The sequence below is a fragment of the Plasmodium yoelii genome (assembly GCF_900002385.2).
Source record: "Plasmodium yoelii strain 17X genome assembly, chromosome: 12".
Taxonomy (NCBI): domain Eukaryota; phylum Apicomplexa; class Aconoidasida; order Haemosporida; family Plasmodiidae; genus Plasmodium; species Plasmodium yoelii.
In genome coordinates, this window is record NC_036184.2 from 949,638 (window position 1) to 975,081 (window position 25,444).

The window sequence follows — 25,444 nt, forward strand, 5'->3', positions numbered from 1 at the left end:
AAATGAATATAATTTATATAGTTTGTAACATTTCTTCAAGTTTTTTATTATCATGTAATTCCTGTATTTTGTCTATTCCCCCTACAAATTTCCCATTTATATATAATTGAGGAAATGTAGGCCAATTAGAATATATTTTTAAAGACTGTTTTAACATATCGTCATTTAAAATATTTACAGTATATATTTCTTTTGCTTTATTTAATTTTAAAATATTTATTGCTAATTTGCTATATTTACAAAATGGGTTTAAAGCTGTTCCTTTCATAAATAAAACTAGTTTATGTTTTTTTAATATATTTTCAATTAAATTAATAATATCTTGACTTAATTCATTATTAATTTCCTTTTCTTCCATATTTTTACAATCTATTTCATTATTATTCATATCACATAAATTGTTATTAAGATTTTCTTTTTTAGTATATTTTATATTTCCCCCCATTTCAACAGGTATCATTTCTGTGTTTGAAAATGCTATATCTTTTTTTTTGTGATATTTTCCATTTTTTTTAAAACTATTTTGATATTCTATCGATTTGTTTTCATTAAATACATTACTATTTAATAATAATGTGTTATTATATTCCTTTGTATTATTGTTTATTTTTTCACAAAAAGTAAGCATATTATTTTTAATACTTAACAATTTATTAGATTGGGTCAAATCTTGTTCGAGGAAATAATTTTTATATGTTAAATAAATTTTGAAAGCGCCATAACAGCAAATCATATATGATGATGCTATTTTATATTTACTCATTCTTTTTTTTTTTCTTTTTTATACTGATTTTTGGATTTCATTTTATATATCATTAATATTACATAATAATTTTTTTTTTTTCTTTTCATTGAAATTTAAAAAAAAAAAAAAAAAAAAAAAAAAAGTTTAATTAAATTTAAACATAATTAAAATAAAAAAAAATGCAGGCACACATTTAGTTGATATGATTGCTCAAAATTGGAAATTTTCTTAAATTATTTCTTTTCGTTTTTTTAGACATTTTGGCAATGTCAATTTACATAAACATGTAGTCAAAAAAAATATATCTACAAATATATGCACATGCATGTAATGTATATATGAAGCCTATTTGGTTAAAGAGAGGCATCACTTTTTTTCGTTGTGAATTAAATAAAAAAACTATACTAAAAATACATTTATTTTTTCCCTTTCCAAGCCATATATGAATAAAAAAAAAAAAAAATGATTAAACTTTTAACATAATTTGTTCTAACTTATATTTTAAGCTTTGTTTTAAGCTTTGTTTTGATTGTTCTCCTTATTCGAATTTTTCAATAATATATCAAAAGTCTCTGAATGCAAAATCGTTTGTGAAGCAACTAGCGAATAATTTGGCATCAAATTATAAGCTTGTAATATCTGCATAACTTTTTGATGAGCTAAATTTAAATCAATATTATTATAAATAAGAAATTTAATATATGAATCATTATTTATGTAAACTTCCTTTAAATTTTTAACGGGTATAGAAGCTATTTTAAAAGTTAAACTAATAGATTCGTTTTTATTGAGGGAAATAAATTTTTGTTTTTCATGGTCTATATATATTTCCTTAAATGGGCATGGCATATATTTCCATATTTTGTATTTAACTGTAATTTTATCATATCCCTTCACTTTATTATCAGCTACTGCCTTGTCGGTTATTGCCCCGTTGGTTATTGCCTTATCGGTTATTGCCCCGTTGGTTATTGCACGATTTGTTGCATTGGTTGCTACTTCTCTATATGTCATGTAATTTTGAATAGAAGTTTTGAAAGGTATTATATATTCAACAAATTTATATTTTCTCATTTTCAGGAAATGTTGTTTTCTTTCCAATTGAGAATTTATTTTATCCATTTTGTCATCAAAAAATAAAAATTCTGTTTCGATAAATGGCATCGAAAATTGTTGGTTTGTGTTTTTCAAAGTCCAAAACTTTAAATATTCTTCATAAGATAAAACAGAATTAAAAACTAAAGATGCGAATTCACACATATTTTTTTGGTTATATATAATTTGATTAATTGTATTAAAAAAAGATATAATATTATTATCTCTCATTTTGAATAACCATATACGTATATACTTATAAATAATATTGAGTGCTGAATTTAATTTTGAAGTTTCTTTTAAAATATTATTTTCATTTAAAATAAAACGTTCGGATGGGGTTATATTATCACTTATAGTCTTTTGGCGATAAAACCATGAATCTTGTTTGTCTATTTCTTCTCCGATATTTTCAAAATATACGACAAATGAATTTAATAAATAATGTATATCACATCCATTTATGACCTTGAAATTATTTGAAAAATCTGCATACATATTTATATCTATTTTGATATTATTATTATTATTGTCATCATTTTCATTTTTTAATTTATCGTCAAAGTTTTTAGGTATCACTTTTCTTTCATCCCATTTTTTTAGTCTCAGTTTTTGAAAGAGATACACTTTTTCTATAAAACCTTTTTTAATAATTTTTTGGGGATTTTTTTGATTTTTTTTAAAAAATATATTATGATTATTATAAGAATAGGCATTTATCATATAATATAATTTTTCTGTATTTATTTCACCTATGTTAATACGATCATTTAGCATGTGTAAAATATTTTTATTTTCCATAACTTGGAAACTTTTATTCAATTTTATCTCATTTTCGATAATGCTTTCTTCCTTCTTTTTAACTTTTTCCTCATTTGAAACATCTCCTAAATTTTCGACTTGTTCTATTTTTATTTTTTTTGTTTTTCTACTTTCCAATTCAATAGAATTATTTATGTGGTTGAAATCACTCTCTTCCTTATTATCACCATGAAAATATCCATAGTATCTTTTATTATTTTGTTCATCTTTATTTTCTAATTTTTCTAAATGTAATGTTTTTACATTATAAACAAACCAAACTAAATGTATATATATATTACTATTTTGGCCATTTGACATCTCTTGCGGCATTTCTTTCGACCTTTCTTGCGACATTTCTTTCGACCTTTCTTGATTAGGTAATTGCGACATTTCTTGATTAGGCGATTGCGACATTTCTTGATTAGGCGATTGCGACATTTCTTGATTAGGCGATTGCGACATTTCTTGATTAGGCGATTGCCGTTTTGTTGCAGTCATATATTGAAAAACGTTTGGAAGGTTAGATTGAGATATAGTAAAATTTGTATATTCCATTTTTAAATGGTCAAACATAATAAGCCATTTTTTTAAGCTTACTATGAATTCTAATAGTGTATATAATGTTGCATATAAAAATGTTGGACGAAAAAAATCGATTTGTGAAATAATAATATTATTTTTGAGTTTAAATATATATTTAATATTATTTATAAATGTATCATATTCTTCAAATATTTCCAACTCTTTTTCAAAAATGGAATTATTCATTTCATCATTAGAGATATTATAGGTTTTATATTTTTTATAATTCGATTTTAAATCTTTAAAATTAATTGATGTTCTTTTATCTTGTGTTTGACTAAATGTGTAGTCATAAAGTTCGTCAGAATTTTGGTCATTTTTTAAATTTATTATCTTACAAAATTTTAAAAATAAAAAAACAAACAAATCTTCAACATTTAAATTGTCAATAATAATATTGCCACCATAATTATTGCCACCATAATTATTGTCACCATAATTATTGTCATTATTATTGCCATTATTATTGCCATCGTGTTTTTCTTTACCCATTGCATTAACTAATTGATTAGAAGTCTGGTCAGGGTAAGCAGATAATAAATTATTTTTACTCTGATTTGATATATTATTATTATTTTCTCCAAAATTTGAAGATTCAATATTTTTATTAGGAACTAAGGATGAGCTATTTGTACAAGTAAATATATCAGCTATTTTTGTTTTGCTGAGTTCAGAAAATATTTCATTTTTTTTGAAAAAGTTGTTAATTATATAACTGTAATTTTCATTTGGTGAGTTATTACTAAAATGTGGAATTATAACGATTTTTGAAAAATTTTCAGGATGTAGAATTATATAAAAAGACAGCTCATCAATATTTGAATTTTTATTTTCATCATAACTATTATTATTTGTTTTTTGGGTATCAATAGATATGTTATTTTCTTTTTTAAATTGTAAAATTATAGTCATTAGATTTATGTAATATATCTCAAAAAGATTAGTTGTAATAACTTGACTTAAAAAATATTCTTTATTCAAATAATTATTTGTTTTATTAATTAAAATGTGTAAATTTAAATGGAACTCAAAAGTTAAAGATATTAATTTTAGCAAATCAAAAATATTTTTTTTTTTTTTTAAATATATATTAAAATTTTCTTTTTCTCCTAAATATATTTTATTAATATATTCATTAGAAGAATTAAAACATATATTAATAAATAATAAAGATTTTAATATTTTTTCATAATTTGGGTTTTCATTTTCATTATTGTTATAATGTTCATATTTATTCAATATATCTGAGTATCCAAATAAATCTTCATTAATTAAATTATTTTCGATATTTCCATTTGTATTCGTATCCTGATTGTTTTTATCCACATCCCGATTCTTTTTATCCCCATCCTGATCGTTTTTATTTTGTTTACAATACCTAAGATCGTTATAATTAACATTAGATATGTCTCTACCCTTTCCACCCAAAATATCAAAAAAAATAGAGCATACTATATTGCTATCATAACTACATAAATACATAATATCTATATTAGCTAAATGTGAATTCCGAATAATAAAAGTTGGAGTTATCATTTTTTCAATATAATATAATTCAGTGAAAAAATTTATAACAAACATACTTTTGATAATAACTGAAAAAATATCCAAAATTTTTGACACACTATTTTTACCATTTAAAATTATATGTATCTCTTTTAATAAACCCCAATCTTTTATTGTATTATTCAAAAATTCAATTTGTTTATTTGATTCATCATATAACTTTTTCTCTTCTTTTTCTTCTCCATATACACAATTTTCTTTTTTATCATAATTATTATTCTCTATTTTTTTATTTTCTATATTCCATTCTTTATATAATTTATCAAACCCTTCTCTATCCTCTATTTCTAGATTCTTTATTTTCATGTTTACAATTATGCTTCCATAAAAAAGAGTGACCAATTTTTTATTTTCCATTTTATGAAAACCGTCAATTTTAATATATCTTTTTTGTCTCTTTATAGGAATTTTAAAAAAAAAGGAACCATGTATACTTATTTTTATTATGAATATAAATTTATTATCTTTTCCATGATTTGTTATATACTCTTTATTTATATCATATTCATCATTTAATTGGCAATAAAATTGTAGCATGGAATTTTTTATCTGTTCCTTTTCATCTTCACCCATCACATTTTCACCCATCACATTTTCACCCATCGCATCTTCACCTATCGCATCTTCACTTTTTACACCCTCACTTTTTTTATTTTCGCCACGTACTCGATTTATAAAGTATTCCAAATCTATTGACCTATTTTCCCATTTTTTTTTGTTTCGTTTGTAAATTTCATCATTGATAAATCCAAGTATGCCTTCATCATTTTCTTGATTTTGTGGCAGCTCCTTTTCAAAACCCTCAACATTATTACTCTCATTCGGAACCGATTCGGTTATATCGTCTGGTTCACAATTGAATGGGGATAAAACTGAACAATAAAAATTAACCTGTAAAATTTTCTGTAAAGATATAAGCATATTTGAAAAGGATATTATCATTTGATTCAAACCATCAAAATAATAATTCACATTGTTATCAATTGAACATTTTTTATGAATTAAAGGAATTATAAAATAATTATTTACACCTTTTTTTGAATGGTCTTTTTGATTTTCTTCATTTTTTTTATCTAAATTTTTATCTTTTTTTTCATATGAATTTTCAAAAGATACAACAATAGATGTATGAAATATAAAATTGTTTTCAATAAAAATGCATATAAAAAATGGAATATCACTACCAGTTATATATAATTTGAAATAAAATGTAGAAAAAAAGTTATTTCGATATTTATCTTTTTCTTCATTTTGTTCGTTATCTTTTTGGATATTTTCATATATAGCCTTTTTAATTCCCTCTTCAAGCTCAGTATCCATGCATTTTATTTTATTACCATTTTCCGAAGGGAGATAATAAAAAAAATTAATGTGCTCAAAAAATTGCTCAATAAAATTTGTTAAAACTATGTTTGATGAATAGTCATATTTTTTTAAAAATTCATGTAATTTTAATTTTGAAAAAAGAAGATTTGGATATAAATTCTCAATTTTTAATTCAAAAGGGAAATCTTTTCCTGGTTTTATATTATTTTTGAATTTGTCTTTTAATAAATTATATAAATATATATACTTTGAATAACATTTTAACAAATATATTATATATATTATTATTTTTAAATTATATTTTAAACTAATTACATTCAAAAAAATACTATCCCAATGACATTTAAATATATATTTATCATTTTGATTATTCATAAATAAATCAATTTTTTGTCCATAAAATATATATCTTAGTATGTATAAAATTTCATCATTTTTATTTTTCTTCACTTCCATTATTTCAAGTTTATTTTTTAAATAAATATTATCTTCTTCATTTATTTCTGTTGACACATTTGTACTAACCTCTCCAATGTTAAACATGCTATTCTCTTTTTTTCCAAGTTTGCAAATTTCTACACATTGTATATTTTTTTCAATAGTGTTAATATCAAAAAAATAATCAGTTATTAATTCATTATATGTGGTTGTATTTTCCAAATATGAATTTTCTGATATATGTGTATGATCACATTTTATTAATTTTGGTCCATATTTATTTTGAATAGAAATATATTTTTCTATGATAAATTTTGTAGATTTTGTACAAAATATTTTAAGTATAGAAAACAAAAAATATGTTAAACAAGTCGAAACTTTTGAGATCCAAGTTTCAAGATGAATATATAAAGGATTATAAGAACAAATTGTTTTTATTTTTTTTTTCAAAAATAAACACATAATAAATTCATAATAAGATAAAATATTATCGAATTGTATTTCTTCTCTTTTTTTTTTATTTAATTTATTAAAATAATCAAATGGCCATAACTTAATTTTTACATTCCCATTTTTATTATTTAAAATAAATTGTAATATAATTTTTTTTTCACTATTTTCATTTAATATAGATATTTTATATTTTTCAAAAAAATTATATAATTCTTTTCTAAATTCAACATCATATAAATATATGTCTAAATAAAGTAAGCAATTAGAATCATCTATATGATAATTATAACAAGAGGGTGTAAAATCAATTTTATTTGTTTTTTTATATTTTTTATAAATTTGAAATTGTTTTTTTATATAATTATATGAATTATATTGATTTAAATATGCTTTAAAAAATTCTAAAATTTGAGTATTACAATAAAAATTACTAGTTTTATATATTTCATAATATATATCCGAAAGTTCAAGTTCTTTTCCTTTTTCTTTTCCTTTTCCTTTACTATTTTTATAATAATTTTCTATATTTCCTACATCCTTTCTTTTATTATATGTATAAAATATATCACCTATTTGTTTCTGTGTAGGGTTATACATAAATTTTATATTATTATTTTCACCATCTGATAATGAAGATTCATAAGTATCATTTTCACTAAATTCTGAATAATCAGTACTTGTTGTATCAGAAATAGTTATATTATTTTTTAAAATTTCTGTCTTATGATCTTTAATAAAATTATTATCATTTTCAAATAGTTGACTATGATTTGAAATATCACCTTCTCCAATCATATTATTAGTTTTATTTAACATTCTTTTCATAATTGCATAATTAATCAAAACCATTAAATTGTAGTTATGTGATATATGAAGATTTATATTATTTAAAAATAATATATTAACATCGATTATTGTACATGTTAAAAAATCTGTAATAAATTTTATTTTTACTTGGTTAATTATTTCTAATTCTATTAAACCTTGAGAAAATTTAAAATTAACTTTTTCTTTTGGTATTTTTGATATATAATAATTAATTAAAAATTCATCTATAATTTTTTTTTTTAAAATTTCGATTTTATATTTATTTAATTCAAGTAAAACCGGATCAAAAGGTGATTTTAGAATCTGTTTAAACTGTATCGGAAATCTTGTATATTTTTTTGTAGATAATAAATCTAATGCACACAAAACATTATTCTGATTTAATTGTAAATTTAATGTTTTTAATTTACATAAATATATATCATATTCATATTTTGTTTTTAATTCATTATAATTTTCTTTAAAATATAATATATTTTTTATTACTTCAATAATATCTTTATACATTTCTCTATATTTTTCTAATTCTAAAATTTTTAAATAACACTCTCTCATATGTCTACAATATTGTATCAAAGCGCTAATTAAATAATCAGAATTATTTCCATTGTCATTTTCTACTCTTTCACAAAATACATTCCAATCATTTATTGATCTTCTCACAACTTTTTTTATAATTAAAGAATAACTAACTCCTTTATATTCCCCATACTCACCATCTTCATCTTCTGGTTGTTTCATTTTTTCTATTCTTTATTTACACACTACAATTTTAAATTCAAATTTGTTATGTGGGGCATAGGTATATATCCACATGTGTTTTGTATTTTTTTAATTTAAAAAAAAAAATTATTTTTATTTTTATTCTTATTTTTATTTTATTTTTATTCTTATTTTTCTTATACTGTACCAGGTTTACAGTTATTCACATGTATACAATATTATACGGTTTTAATTACTCAAAAAAAATAAAATCACTTTTTCTTTTTATATGTTTAAACATTGAGAAATATAGCATGATATATATATGTATATAAATTTTTCCATACTTATTATTTTAGCCAAATAAAATTCGCATGTGTTAATATGTTTTTTAGAAAATGCCGATTTATAAAGCAATCTCTACTGGACACGATATATTATAAAGTTAGTGTATTTTAAAAAAAAGGATAAAAAAAAAGTGGAAAAAAAGTGGAAAAAAACGTGGAAAAAAACGTGGAAAAAAACGTGGAAAAAAACGTGGAAAAAAACGTGGAAAAAAACGTGGAAAAAAACGTGGAAAAAAAAGTGGAAAAAAGAGAAATGAGAACAAAATTACGAATGTCATATAAGCTGACATTATTACATTTGTTTATAATTCTTTGCACGTTTTAAAAAAAGTACAAAGTGTAAAAACAAAAAAAAATCAATATTATATAAAAAAATAAATCTAATGAAAAAAATCCAAAATAATAAATGTATTAAAAAAAACGGTAGTAATGTGAAAAAAAAATCAATGTGAGCAGCATATTATATATATGTATATATGCGAAAGTTATTTCTCAAAAAAAGAGAAATCAAAATAGAGTAAAACAAAAAACTGTTTAAACTCCAATTCAATTAGTATTCAAAATATACACATTATATTTCTGTGGCTTTATAGGGAAGTGCGATATGAATAAGTAAGAATTACATATTTACAATTTTTTATGTATATTATACGACTAAAAAATTGGGCTATATTTATTTAGTGACTATTATATTACATATATAGGGCATATATACCATCCCCATATATTTAACTAGAAAAAAATAATAATTTATAAAAAAATAATAATTTATAAAAAAAATAATAACTTATAAAAAATAATAACTTATAAAAAATAATAATTTATAAAAAAAAATAATTTATAAAAAAAATAATAATATATAAAAAGTATTTCAAATATTTAAAATAAAAAAAGGCTTTCCTTTTTTTTCAAAATGTTTATTTTATGAGTCAAATTAAAAGATATTTCAAACTTAAAAAAAATAAAAAAAAAAGAGAAACAAGTGTAAAAATGCATTTCGAGAAAGCACACTCTCATTTTGTTGTTTAAAAAAATGAGAGCGAGGAAATTATCATGTAGTATGCAACATAAGTATATGATCGAAAATGGGGAAATAGTTATAATAATTAAATGTGTTTCATTTTTTATTATTCGAGCATACATACAATTCTATATGTCTTGTCACTTTCTTGTAAATCTCCATTTTAAATATTTAAAATGAGAGAATTTAATTTTTTTTTCATATTAATAATTATTTGATCATTTTCATTATATATACCATTTTGTATTAATCTGTTTATTTCACTTTTCAAATTTTCAGCAATTTTTGTTTTGTTAACATTTACAATTTTATTAGAATCTTCCACAATATTTGGTTTTATTTCATTGGTATTTTTTTTTTCTTCTTTTGGAATAAGTTTAGTAAATTTGTAGTTATTATTTTGATTTTCTTCATCATTTGAATTATAAAATATTTCTTTTTTTTTTAATTCTGTAAAATAATTTGTCTTATTATAATATTTATTTATTGCACCCTTATCTTTTACAAATTTGTTTTTATCATTTTCGTAGTTTTCATTTTCGCCCTTTTGGGTTTTATCTTGTTCTTCATTTTTTTTCAAATAAAAATCGCTTTCGTTTTCAATTGTATTTTCAAAATCACTAAATAAAGGCTGATCATTTTTTATTTCTTTATTTATAATAGTTTTAATTTGATTAATAATTTTTAAGAGGGAACGGAAATTATCTTCAAGTTTTTCATTATATGTTTGGTCATATATATATTCAAAATTTAGTACAAAATTTGTTAACAGCTTTAACATAAGTTTTCTATTTTTTTTTATATTTTTAATATAATTTTCAATTTGGCTAGTATTAAAATTTTTCACATCATTTATTTCGTCGTTATTTTTTCCCCCTTTTAATTCGTGAAAATGTTTATTACTTACAATTGTATTATCTTTATTATTATCATATTTGCTTAACATTTCTTTCATTTTTTCATTTTCTTTTTTCAAATTTTTTATATCATTTTTTAATTTTTTATAATTCGTTTTTAACACACTATTTTCTTCTAATATGCTATCATTTAAGTTATTATGTCTTATGCTTTTTTTAAAATTACTTAAAGATTTTTCATAAGCAACTTTTATTTGTTTTAGTTTATTTTCTATATTTGATATTTCACTATTTAATTCTTGATCTTTTAATTTTAATTCATTTCTACTATTTAATATATTTATTTCGTCTTCTTTCATTTTTATTATAATTTCTTTAACTTTATTTTTTTTTATTTCTAGTTCATTTTTTCGTTCTTTTTCCATTTGTTCATATTTTTTTGTTAATTTTTTTATTAAATTTTCTTCTTTTTTTTTAAGTATTTCTTTCATTAATTTTTCTTCGTTTTCTTTCCATAATTTAAATTCATATATGTTAGATGGTATGTTACCCGTTTCAGCATTCCATTCGTTAATTACAGGATTATGAATTGGATTTCCATATGTACATAATTTGCTTTCTACCAAATTTGTTTTTTTCTCTAACATTTTGTCTTTTTTATCATTTATACTAAAATATATTTCGGCATCTATTTCAGATGTTAAATATTTTTCTTTAAATACATTCAAATATAGAGATATGCTCAATTTATGTTTATAATAACCTTTACTCTTTTCAGATTCTAATGTTTCTATTAATTTGTTAAGTATATTTTTTACATTAATTTCACCTTTCCCTATGTTAATATTATTATCTTGTTCTTTGATCGATAATTCGAATAATATTTTTTTATTTTCAAAATATGACAATAGCTCACTCTCTTTCAATTCGACCTCACAATCCAGATGGCAATTTTTTAATTCAATCTAAAAATTCCAAAAGAAATATCAATAAAAATGGAAAAAAGACAAAATATAAGTATGAAATTTTTTTTTTTTTTTGACAATATACATAATTTTCATTTTTTTATATTTTTTAAAAAATTTAAGAATGTTACCTTTTTGTTTTCCTCGAAAATATATAAAGGGGATACAAAACTATTCCCCATTATATTAGATTCCATTTTTATAAAAAAATTATTTTGTTTATTTTTGTTTTTTTCTGCATATATATTACTAAGTTCAAGAATGTGACAATTTATAGCCGATAAAAAAATATTACATACAATTATATTATCATTTTTTTCAGGGATTATAGGCAATTCCCAATTTCCTGTTATATTATTTGTTCGATTATTTATACCAAAATATTCACACACATTTTTATGACCTTTACCAAAAGAGTAATTTTTATTATTGTCTTCATCATTTTTATGTATTCTATGATGTGATACGGTAATTTGGTCATTTTGGGTAGTCATTATTTGTTGTATGTTTGTAAAATTATAGTTATCTTCAATGTCAGATCTAATATTGTTATAATTTGAGTTTAAAGGGAAATAAATAATTGTAGCTTTGAATTTTAAATTAGGTATAGAATTAGAAGAAGTAACTAGATCATAAGAAATTTGTCTAAAATCGGAATAAATTTCCCATGTGTCTTTTTTTTTATTTATATAATTTTCATTATCATCATTTTTGTTAATATTAATATTTTTTTGAAAAAGTAATGGTCTTTTATCTACTTCCAATTGTATTTTATTAACATAAATATATATATCATTAATTAAAAAATAATCATTTATTTCTTTTATTTTATCAACAAAAATTAATGAAAAATGACATCCAATATTATTCTTATTATATATATTATCATTAAGTTCTTCATTATTATTTTTTATATAAATATTATCTGTCTCATCATCTATTTTATTATTTATGTTATCATTTTTATTATCATCTATACATGAATTCGGGGTTATGGTATGGACAATATTTCCTACACTAACTTCTACATCGTTATCTATAAAAAATTCTTTTTTATATTGATCAAAATTAATGTATAAAAAAAATATGTTTTTAAAATTAAATATATTTAATATATGGTTAATTTTATTTTCTGTCTTTTCTGTATACATATTATTATTGTTCATATTACGAATATTTTTTCCATTTTCATAATTTGGATATCTAGCCAAATATGAATTATCTGCCAAATTTATTATATTTTCAGATTGTATATAATTTTTATATATAGAATATTCTTCAAATTTTAAATTTATGGAAAAAATTAAATTGTTAGATATATAAAAATTACTTATATTTTCATATTGCTTATTTTCAATAAATTCAAAATTATTTATTAAATCTTTAAATAAACATTTAAAATATATATTATCATTATTTTCAAAATTTAAATCATTTTGTACATCTATACTTTTTATTAAATTTATTATATTTTTATTTATCCCAAAATCTTTATTAGGAAATGTATAATCCGTATCTCCGATTTGTCTGTTTTTGTCATATTTATTAAGGTCGCCAATTTTATTCTCTACTTCATATTGTATTTTTTTTATTTTAATAAATAATTCGATATTCTGAAAAAAAAAATTTGCAACTTCTGTTATTGTTCCATTTATAACACATTCATATTCATTTTTTTTTTTTTTTTTTAAAAATTCATGAAACTTTTTTATAAAATATCCTTTCGAAATATTACTAGATTCAATATCTTCAACATCAGCTAAATCTATTATAAAATCATTACACAAATAATTATCTTCATTTTTTTCTATATTCTTAAAAATTAAAAATTTCAAGTTCATATGAACACACACAATTTCTTCACCATCCATTGCATTTTACGCATTTTATTATTTTGCTATTTCCTTTTTTTTATATTATTATTTTTTACTCTTAAAAAAAAATAATAAATACCATCACAACATAAAGCTGTGTAACATAAATATAATAGAGAGAGAGAGAAAAAAAAAAAAAAAAAAAATTTCATATATGTATGATGCCTACATAACTAAATTTATGTAAGTACCCATGTCATTGATAAATGAATGCCAAATATAAAAAAAATAGACGATAAAAAATAGACGATAAAAAATAAACACAAGTACAAGTTGGGGGGGTAGAGAATGATCTAGGAAAAACAAAAAGGTAAAATGCCAGACACAAGTATGTATGTATTAACACATTTTTGTATATTTTAAATTCCAAAAGAGACAATTATGTGTAATACATAAATGCCACTTTAATATAATGTAATATGATTTAAGCACAATTAGCTAAAACACATAAAATTTATAAATAAGGACATATAAATTTAATATGCTAAAATAAAAATTATTATGGACACACGGATATATATACAATAAACTATTCATAAGATGAAAATGATTGATGAGATATATTTTTTAGATTTTTTTTTTTAAGAAATAAACTCAAAAATAAATTACTTAAATTTATAAGTATATTCATAAATGCATACCTACAAAAATATATATAATATACTATATTTATAACAAAAATACACAAAAAAAAAAAAAAAAAAACAATAAGGGAAAACAAAAGTGTGACATATATTTATAATAAGCACAGGTATGTATATATGTATATATTTTGCTTATATACGATTTATGTGATAAATTATAAAATAATTCATTAATATGATAAGGAATAACGAGGCATAATTAAATAAAAATGTATTGCAATAAAAATACACAAAAAATAAAATAATTTATTTTGTTCAAAGTAGAGGATTTTTACTTATAAATAAGTTAGTTATAAAAAAGAAAGAATAATATAGCCATGTTTTTTTTTTTTTTTTTTTTTTTTTTATTTTATTTTTTTTTTTTTTTTTGTGTGTGTTATTTCTTTCGATTTAAAACATTGAATAAAAATTTTATTGGATAGTTGAAAAGTGTTTAATATTTAATTTCATTTAAGAAAAAAATGATACATTTCCAATTTAAAAAAATAAATAATTAAATAGCAACCTATGTATATTCATATATTGTAAGGAAAGAGCATCCCTTTCGTTTTTCAATATCCAGTCCCCAAAAAATAAATACAATCGCGATATAAATAGTAATATATATTTCATATAAGTATACACACCAGGTTATATTCCTTTTATTTATATTTCATGTCGCTTATAAATATTATATAGAAAATAATACAGGCTTAAATATATAAAATCCATTTAAGGGAGTAAAAAAAAATGAATGATAATTATTTTATGGATAACACACATTATAATGATCAAATACATGAAGATGATGGAAATAATACTCTAGAAAAATATGATGAAAATTTGAACAATAAAAATGATATATTTGTACAAAATAAAGTAGGCAGGTTAATTTCAGAAAAATATTTATCAGAATTTATAAATGAAGATATATTTTTTATAGGGGAAATTATAAATCAACATGAAGATATACTTACTTTGAAATCTGTTAATGGTAAATTATAAAGATGAAAAAAATATGCAACTATCGTCTTTTTAATTACACACAAGTAGTTGAAGTTATATTGGAGCTATATTTGGAGCTATATTTGAAGTTTATATTTTTTTTTTTTTTTTTTTTTTTTTTTTTTCTTAGGTAATTGTGTTGAATGCATAATTAAAGACGCCAATTTTCAACCCCAATCAAAATATATCGGTATAAAAGGGATTGTTTCAAATAATTTAAAAGTCCTAGAAACACGGGGTATTGTATTTTTAGATGATGTTAATTTTGAAATAGTAAATGACTATATTGATATTAACATAAAAAATGCAAACTCGGATGTTTTTTTATGTTCTTATTAATTAAAAAATATGAAATTCAAATATATAAAATATTTGTATTATTGTTCACCGTAATTTTATAGCTAGTTTATTATGATTTTCTTTTTCATTTTATTCGTTCCATTTTTTCATTAAATTATTTTTAATTCAAAAATTTAAGTTAAAAAAATTAACAAGTTTTTAAATATGTTTTAATTAAAAAAATTATTTATTTAATTAAATTCGCTTGCATACATGCATAAAGACAAAACAAATAAATTTATGCTTGTCTGCAATATCGCTAAAAAATATTAACTTCCCGATACTATGCCCATATCGGAATTTACACATATATTTTACCATATCTATATAAACAAAATGTTTTAGATATTAAAATAATAAATATATTTTTAATAAATATATTTTTAATAAATATATTTTTAATAAATATTTGAATTTGAAACGGAAAAGCACTAAAAGTGAGTTTCACTAATAATATTCTTACACACCATCTTAAGTTTATTAGAGGTGTATAAAAAATTTCTTTATTTTTCTCAAAAATTTAAAAGTGAACAAAAAAATTATATTAAATAAAAGAGAGATTAAAATATTTATTTTTCTCTGTTATCCTTAAAAAGGAAGGTATTTTCCTTCTGATACCAAGCTAAGCCAAACTACAAAAAAAAAAAAAAAAAAAAAAAAATTAATACATCCCAAAACGCGAAAAAAACACAAATTTATAAACACATATATTATATTTTTTAAATCTAATACCGTGATAATAATGTGATGAATTGATATTTCTCATTAACGCTAAACACGTGAATTCCGTTCCATTTTGATTTGCTTTTATTTCGTTTGACGTAACTGCAAAAAAAATAAAATATCAAGATATATAACTGTGATGGATTGTTAGTTAGATATATACAACAAATGGTTTATTCCAACTATGACATGCACATTCATATTTATTCCTCTTAAGATTTATAGAGATAACTATACTGTTGGTGTTTCACTATTCTAACAGTATTATTTTATTTTATTTTTTTATTTTATTATTATTTTTTATTTTTATTTTTATTTTTTTGCAACATACTTAATTTCAAAGCAAATATGTGATATAATATGTTCTCTAAAAATAAATAAAAGGAGATATGAGCAACTCCATATCCATATCCTTTTGATAGGACATGTCCACCACTAGAAACAAAACCAATTATTTTTTTAGATGCCAAAATTATTTCTTCGTTATTATTTTCACATTTTTGTGGATCAATTTGTTTATCTTCTGTTTGAAGTGTATACGATACATTTTCTTTATTATTTGCATTTTTTTTTAATTCCCTTTTTTTAACTACTCTGTTTTTATACCTCGAAATAACTGGCTCTTTTGGCTTCTCAATTTTTTTACTATTATATATTTTTTTTTCTTCAATTTTTTTGTGGACTAGCCATTTTTGGATCTTTTTCGTGTTGGGATACTCTACAAAAAAGTATAATAATATATATGTACACACATATGCGTATGTATGTATGTATGTGCGTATGTATGTATGTGCGTATGTATGTATGTCGTATGTATGCGTGCATGTATTGTATCCGTTTTTTTCCTTTTCAAACTTACGAGTGAAAAATTTGATCAACTTCTTCAAGGACATGGAGCAAATGTGGGATAACCGTTTCGGGGTTCCTTCCTTATATGCATAGACATAAACAGAAATAAAATAACTGGATAGTACATAAAACTTCGATTTTATATCTTCCATAAATGTATAAAATGTTTCTAGATCATTTATATTGTTCAGCTTATTCAAAGATATCGAAACAAAGCGATTTAAAAATGTTTTAATTAAAAAAGAATTATACGAATCTGTAACTCTTATAATTTTAATATTGTTATTAGTATAAGGATATATAGATATCCATGAATAATTAAATGGATTATTTATTCCTAAGCAATAATAATTTACTCTTTTATTTATAGGTTTTTTAAAATGTTTTTTTTTTGATAATTGTTCTCTTAAATTATTATAAAAAATTCCCCCAACCGAATCAGGAAAATCTTTAGGATAACACAAGAAATCTAAACATTTAAAAATTTTTTCTCTTTCTTTTAATCCTATAGCTATTGATCCATTTCTAACTAATAAATGAAATAAAACTGAACTTTTTTTTTTTGCTGGACATAAAATAAAAAATCTTTTATTATTATTATTATCACTTTTATTTATTATTAATATTGGTATTTTTATATATTTTTGTGAATTATTTTTAATCTGTTCTTTTGTGTTTTGTAGTTCTGTTAAAATTTCATCTTGTTCTGATTGTTTTATATTCCATATATCACCACTTGGATTATTTTTATCCATTTCTTCTTTTTTGCATTCACTTAAAAAGTTGTCTACATAATCATCTAATATATTGTTATCAAATATAGTACTATTATTTTTTTCATTTTTTATATTTATATCTACTTCGTTCACTAAGCTAAGAAATGTATCATTTTTTTTGTCTTCATCTCCTACCTTTCCGTCTTCATTTTTTTTTTTTTTTTTTTCTTTTATAACATCGTAAGGCGCAATGTTTTTGTTATTTCTTAACATTTTTAATATGGCCAATTTCACTTTTTTTTTTTTCCTACTTCTTACATGTTCATATTTATTAATTTTAAAAGTTTTTATAACATTTTGTTTTATTTTTTCATTCATAAGTATATTGTTATCATAAGGACTGAAGTTATTTTCTTTCAATAAAAATTTATTTCCTTTTTCATTTTTTTCTCGTAAATAATTCAAAGAATTAAGACAAGGACTATTTTTATTTTTTTTATTTGTTTTTATAATTTTTTCATTTATTTGGCTATTTTGAACACAACTTTGTTTATTTACATTTTCTACTAATCTATCAGATATTTTTTCATTTATTTTATAATTTAATAAAAAAGGTCCAATTGTTTTAGGTAGAATTGCATACATAGAAATAACAAAATCTTTTGGTAATGTTATATTTTCATATTTATAATGATAAATATCTTTTTTTTCTTTCATAATATATTTTGATTTGGTTTTCAAAATATTTGTTAATAAATTAAAACTATTAGGTCCGATTAATTCATACATACAAATATTTTTAATATGTTTTATATCCACTTTATTGGAAATATTATTTATTTCACAAGATAATAAAGTTTCAAAATTTTCTATAACTTCTTTTAAACAAATTGGATGAATAAATATCCAAAGATCTCTTAAATTTTCATTCGTATTTTTATTCTTAATTTGTGTTGTCTCATTATCATTTTTATATTCGTTAACTTGATTAGTTGTATTTATTTCATTCTTTTTTTTTTTTTTTTTTTTTTTTTTTTTTTTTTTTTTTCTGTAGATCTCCATAAAAAATATGCAGGGCATATAAGACAATTTTTTGCATTGAAAAAGTTGTTGTTGTTATTTTTGAACAAATTTTGATTTTTTTTCTGATTAAGTTGGTTTGTTTGAAAATCTTTTTTTTCATATTTTAATTTTTCCTGTTTATTGTCATATTTATAAATAAATATGTTTCCTAATAAAATTCCTAATAAATATTTTTCTCTTAACATATTTGCTTGTTCAATGTTTGTAATTTTTTTCAAAATCTTAATTATATCAGTTTCATTTCCAGATATTTGTAAAACTTCTACATAAGACATATCATGTATTAATGATTTTCTTTTATGATATCTAAAAATTCGTCTACTTATTTTATCACAATTTTTTAAAGCTAATTTATAACCATATATATCAGTCATTTTAAATTTCTTAGAATGATATAAATGTGTTTCTAGCCATTTTTTTTTTTTGGCTCTTAAAATATATTTTTTAAAAAAATAATCATGTGGCATATCAGGGTTATTATATATTTTTTTTTTTTTTTTTTTTTTTTTCATTATCTTAGGTTCAGAAATTAGCATTTCATCAAAAGTTACTTTTTTACATGATAGTGGAACTCTATATGGATTAAATGACATACACCTTCTCCTTTTGTTTTTATGAATTCTTTGAAAACATCTTTTGAATATATTTCTTTTTTTTATTTCATTTCCAAATATTTTTAAATCCTCTTCCTTTAAGCTAAAAAATGATGAACTCCATAGTATAACATTTTGGTTAAATGATTTTATTTCAGAATTTTGGGTGATATCTTGGAGTCGTTTATATATCTTTTCATTATTATTATTCATTTTAGTCACTATATTGTTTCTGTTATTTTTTATATCTTCTTCTTTCTCATCATTTCCTCTATTATCGTGGTAAATGTTCCCATTTTTTTTTACATTTGTAGTTGGCTCCATATTAACAGTTCATAGCAATTATAAATAAATAGGCGATGTAGCTACTATTGTCACGGGAGACTTAAAAATAGAAAAAGCATATATACATACATATATTATACATACATATATTACATATATTATACATATGTTGCATATTATGAGGTCCCTCGGGAATTCTTTTTCTGTGAAAAACTTACACTAAAAGGGAAGTAAAAAAAAAGATCATGATTTTTTTTTTTTCTCCCTTTAAATATTTCTCCATGAATAATTTAGCAACGTCAAATTGGCAAAGTTTTCCTGCTTACCTTTCCACATATATTTAACATTTTATATATAAGTCAATATATATATTTATTTTTTTTAATTTTTTTTTATTTATTTTTTTTTTTGATATATTTTTTTATATATAATATTTAATATATTCGGGGCGGCAATTCTTAATGCTTCAATTTTATTTTTCACTTTCATTATTCTATATATCGGGAATATAATATAGATGAAATTATATGCACATTAATATATTTTAAAATTTGGAAAATACATTTAAAATATATTTTCTAATTCGTCTATTATTATCATCATCATTATCATCATCATTATCATCATCATTATCATCATCATTATCATCATTATTATCATAATTATTACTATTACTATCTTTAATTTATTAAGTTTGTTCTATTGTGTAATTTTATTCTTTTATATTTCAATAGTAATAACAAATGTATAGAATTTACAGAATGTTACAACCCCAGTGAGTTGCATATATCTTGCTAGCTTTTTCAATAAAAATAAAAATAAAAATTATGCACCGTTGTAACCGTTTTTTTTTGTGCATAAGAAATAACCAATTATAAGTTGGAGAAATAACTTTTGACAATGACAAAAAAAGAAAGAAAGAAAAAAGAATAATATAAACCTCTTTTAAATTTAATAGTTAAGTTAATTTTATATGTTTATGTAAGCATAAAATAAATAAATAATAATATGTAGCCATACATACAAATCAATAAATGTAAAAATAAAATAATAATAATGGCAACACAAATAAAGTATGTAAATAAATTTTTATATAAAAACAGCAACGAATTTTTATTAGCCTTTTAGAAGTTCTAATAAAATTGTCCATATCCTTGAAAGTTAATATATATATTAGCAATATATTTATATTCCTCTCTTAATATGGCGATGAAAAAATGGGAATAAATAAAAATGAATAAAAATACTAAGATAAATAAAATATAGATAAAAGAGAAGTATACAAATATAAAAGCGTATATATAGGTAAGCACATATATGTGTAACCCACATATTTTGATATCAGGATACACTCGTGATTAATAATTGATGCAATTTCGAAAAAAGACTAAAAAATAAAAATCTGGCCATTTTTTTTTCATTCCATATGGAAAGATTCATTCATAATTTAAAAGAGGGATATTTAAATAACAAACAAACATATATAGTGTTTGTTTTTTTATATAACACAAATAAATGATACAAAGAATATACATCTCAAAAATTTTAAACAATTACTTTTACATCATTATATATAAACCATATTGACACGAAATAATGCAAAATAAATTACATCATATGTATAACACTTTAATTAGACAAATGATAGATAAATACATATAATATATATATATATATTTTTTTTTTTTTTAAATATAATATGAATATCAATATATCATTTTTGTGTATCTCCCCAAATATTTAATTATGGGTATATATTTTTTTTTTTATCAAATTACAAATAAATATCATTATTCGATTGGTACATAAAATTATTATGTACAATTGCGGGTATACATATACACTTATGTATATATATTTTTTTTTTTTTATGAGTCACTGTATATTTTGAATATATATATATCTATAATACAGTATCCTCAACTTGATTACACTATATATATCCTTATAGGGAAAATATATTTTTAACTGATTTTTCATGACACAAATATTTTAGCATAGATTTTTTTCCCTATGCGAAGGAATTCATTTGATATATTTGTTTGTTTTAATTTACTAGATTGCATGATTTGCATTTCTGCTTTGGGATTATATTATTTAGATGCAGCTGGATCTTATGCAACTTCGCTTGCTGCACCGTCTACCATAGCTTGCTCTTGTACATCTTGCTCTTGCACATCTTGTTCTTGTACATCTTGTTCTTGTACATCTTGTTCTTGTACATCTTGCTCTTGCACATCTTGCTCTTGCACATCTTGCTCTTGCACATCTTGATATTGCACATCTTGATATTGCACATCTTGTTCTTGCACATCTTGTTCTTGCACATCTTGATATTGCAAATCTTGTTCTTGCACATCTTGATATTGCACATCTTGCTCTTGCACATCTTGATATTGTACATCTTCTTCTAGCACATCTTGTTCTTGCACATCTTGTTCTTGCACATCTTGTTCTTGCACATCTTGTTCTTGCACATCTTGACCTTGTACGGTTGTGCCATTTGAGTAATCGGTTGGAACACCAGCATCTGTCGATGCACAAGACTCATTTGTAGCTTGTTGCTTCTTAACAGTAGATCTGAGATTTTGCTTATTCTTTTTTTTAGCTTTTTTTTTAGTTTTTTTTTTTTCTTTTGGTTCATTTTCTATACTTGATATCCAATCTATAATTTTTTTGACAATTTTATCATTTCCTGGTTCTATTGTAATCATATGTTCCATATCTTCTAAAACATGGAATTCTTTATTGATCGATTTCAAATTATTATAAAAGTCCTGAACATCATCATAACAACATTTTTGATCATTAACAGAGTGAATAAAAAGTATGGGCACATCATCTGTGATCTTGTTTATATCTTTATTTAAATTTTCAACAGCTTCCAATAATTTATAAGCAAATTTATTAGTAATAGGTTTGTGATAAAATATTTTATCATAAGCATACAAATCATTTAAAAATGGAAAAGATTCACATGGTAAACTTGGCATAAATCTTGATTTTGGAAATAAATGGGATACTAAGCCAACAGTAGGTATATAAAAATATTTCCATGCAGCTTTTTTTTTTAGCTGATTAACTGATACCATTCCAGATAATGAACAAACACCTTTTATATTTATTCGATTATAAAAATTGTATTTTTTTTGTGACAATAATTCTAATACTCTTAAAACTATATTTCCTCCCATTGATAACCCAACTAAATATATAGGTATGGGTGTTTTATATGCATCTATATTATAATCAGGTCTTTTATATTGATTTTTTTCTGGATTTCGTAATCGTAATCCTCTCTTTATAATTTCTTCATCTTTAATACAGCATATGTCAAATTCATCTTTTAGAATCAAATCACATTTAGTACATCTTTTTCTTGGTTTTATTTTATTTGTATCACTATCATTATCATTTTCTTGATAATTCTTATCAAATTCGTTAACAATAGAATCATGTATAATATTTAAATACTGAAGCATATCATCAGAAAAATCATCAAATCTATTAATGTGTGTTTTTACGTTATTTAAAGATTCTGATTCACCATGCCCTTGTAAATCAAGACCATAAACAGAATATCCATTTTTGTTTAATTCTTCTATCCAGCTATCTTTATGGACATAATAATTATCTCCATCATTTAAAACAGCTTTATCATTATTTAATATGATAGCATTGTGTTTTAAATAATCAAATCGACAATGTGAATTTAAAGAGTGCACTAAAACTACTGCACCTATCGGTGCCTTAACAAGCCACCTTAATGTCTTTATTCGTAGACCATTTTTATTTGTAAAAAAACCAATATCAGGATCACCCATTATTGATGGGTCTACATTACCTGAATTTAACATATGGGCTGCTTCTTGCCTTTCTTCTTGAGATAGCTCCATTTTTTTATATTATTTTTTATTTTATATTTTTTTTGTATTTTTTCGATTTTATTAATATGTATATAATATTAATGTATGCCTTGATATTAGTACTTATGTAAAATAATAATTTAATATGAAAATGTATGTTTTTCTATAAACGTAATTTTAAATTTATTAAAAAAAAATAAGATATGATCGTTTATTAGAAAAAAAAAAAAAAAAACAATGATAATAATAACACAACAACATACATATAGTACTAATATCCGGCTTGGTTTACACAAATTAATAAAAGCATACAATGTTCGATTTTAAATGGAACATTAAATAAAAATATGTAAATTTTTCACATATTTTGGAAAATTATGGATAATAAAAAAAAACAAGAGAAAAATCTACATGTTTTTGAAAATAATGTTAAGTCAAATAAAAATAAGAGAAAAATTCACATGCTTTTAGAAAAATAAATAGATAATATTATCTATTTAAAATAAAGAATAAAAAATACATTATAAGTATAAATTTTTACTGTTTAGATAAAACTATAAATGTATGAAACATCAAAAAAATAAATATTCATATTAAAAAATATAATGCTTTAAAGCTAGTATTTAGTCTTTACTACTCAGAATATAATGTATATAATTCAGTGTAGAGTGGTTATTTATTTGGAAAATTAATTTAAAAATATTAATTATGCTAAAGATAAAATCCTAATTAGAAATATAAATCTATAACTGAAAATATAAAAATCTATTTAAAAAATAATAAATAAATATATATATATATATATTAAAAATGTCATAATACTACCTTACATATACTACTTATTAAGGCAATTCTCTCTATATGGAAAATATATATATATACTATATATATATATTTTTTTTATTTTTTTTATACGTTGTGATAATAACAACACCCTATTTTTTTAATTGCATACTAAGAAGCACCAATTAAAAATAGATATAAATATGTGTTAAAATATAAAGATATGCTATATTTTATTATTTTTACGGTGCTTAACACGTTTTTTTTTTATTGCTTTCTAAAATGTGCGATTAATTCTAATAAAATAAATTATTTAAAAAAAAAAAAATGTGAATACTAAAAAAAAATTTATAAAGTGATGTTGTTTCATTTTCCACTTTTCAGCTATATTTTCATTTTCTCCTATTATGTTAATAATCCTTTCACTGGAAATTATAATTTTTTTACTGGAAATTATAATTTTTTTCCAAAAGAAACTTGTATATATTAATATAAATATCCATGATGCTATACCCTTTTTTATTTCGCATGCATAAATAATAAAAATTTCATATCAAAATGAAATGTAGCACAATACACTTGTACCCTCTATAAACTGGTTAAGTAAATATCAACACCCCTAAAAAAAACAACAATATTAATAAAAAAAAAAAAATAAAAAAAATAAATAAATAAAAAAATAAAATAAATAAAAATAAATAAAAATAAATAAAAATAAATAAATAAAAATAAATAAAAATAAATAAATAAAAAAATGTAAAAATGTAAAAATATAAAAAATATATAACATTCGATGGGAAAATTAGTAATTATTTTATTCATGTATCTCTACAAAGCTTTCCTACCATTATATATATTATTTAATGTGACATTTTTATTGTATATATAAAAAAATTAATAGAATATATAATAATTCTTCATTAATATTTACAAAACATATTTTTAACTATATATAGTTAGCTTAAATACAAAAATT

General features: G+C 21.1%; 6 protein-coding genes across 6 annotated transcripts; 1 reads left to right on the forward strand and 5 right to left on the reverse strand.

Moving 5' to 3' along the window:
• Positions 1-13: 13 nt before the first annotated feature.
• Positions 14-763, reverse strand: PY17X_1222900 (uncharacterized protein; the record flags this gene model as incomplete). The annotated part of the gene is made up of 1 exon (XM_723434.1): positions 14-763. The coding sequence occupies one exon, from the start codon at positions 761-763 to the stop codon at positions 14-16; it is 750 nt and encodes a 249-aa protein (XP_728527.1).
• Positions 764-1,258: 495 nt separating this feature from the next.
• On the reverse strand, positions 1,259-8,578 carry PY17X_1223000 (Cg2 protein, putative; the record flags this gene model as incomplete). Its single annotated transcript, XM_724411.2, has 1 exon — positions 1,259-8,578. The coding sequence occupies one exon, from the start codon at positions 8,576-8,578 to the stop codon at positions 1,259-1,261; it is 7,320 nt and encodes a 2,439-aa protein (XP_729504.2).
• Positions 8,579-10,070: 1,492 nt separating this feature from the next.
• On the reverse strand, positions 10,071-13,600 carry PY17X_1223100 (Cg7 protein, putative; the record flags this gene model as incomplete). The annotated part of the gene is made up of 2 exons (XM_022956787.1): positions 10,071-11,729; positions 11,861-13,600. The coding sequence occupies 2 exons, from the start codon at positions 13,598-13,600 to the stop codon at positions 10,071-10,073; spliced, it is 3,399 nt and encodes a 1,132-aa protein (XP_022812636.1).
• A 1,376-nt stretch (positions 13,601-14,976) lies between these two features.
• Positions 14,977-15,570, forward strand: PY17X_1223200 (conserved Plasmodium protein, unknown function; the record flags this gene model as incomplete). The annotated part of the gene is made up of 2 exons (XM_724762.2): positions 14,977-15,220; positions 15,362-15,570. 2 exons carry the CDS (start codon positions 14,977-14,979, stop codon positions 15,568-15,570), a joined length of 453 nt encoding a protein of 150 aa, XP_729855.2.
• A 588-nt stretch (positions 15,571-16,158) lies between these two features.
• Positions 16,159-19,858, reverse strand: PY17X_1223300 (ribonucleases P/MRP protein subunit POP1, putative; the record flags this gene model as incomplete). Its single annotated transcript, XM_034637628.1, is given in 5 exon segments — positions 16,159-16,202; positions 16,303-16,395; positions 16,625-17,011; positions 17,153-18,878; positions 18,896-19,858. 5 exon segments carry the CDS (start codon positions 19,856-19,858, stop codon positions 16,159-16,161), a joined length of 3,213 nt encoding a protein of 1,070 aa, XP_034493571.1.
• A 2,075-nt stretch (positions 19,859-21,933) lies between these two features.
• Positions 21,934-23,715, reverse strand: PY17X_1223400 (immediate early protein; the record flags this gene model as incomplete). The annotated part of the gene is made up of 1 exon (XM_724764.1): positions 21,934-23,715. One exon carries the CDS (start codon positions 23,713-23,715, stop codon positions 21,934-21,936), a length of 1,782 nt encoding a protein of 593 aa, XP_729857.1.
• Positions 23,716-25,444: the final 1,729 nt, after the last annotated feature.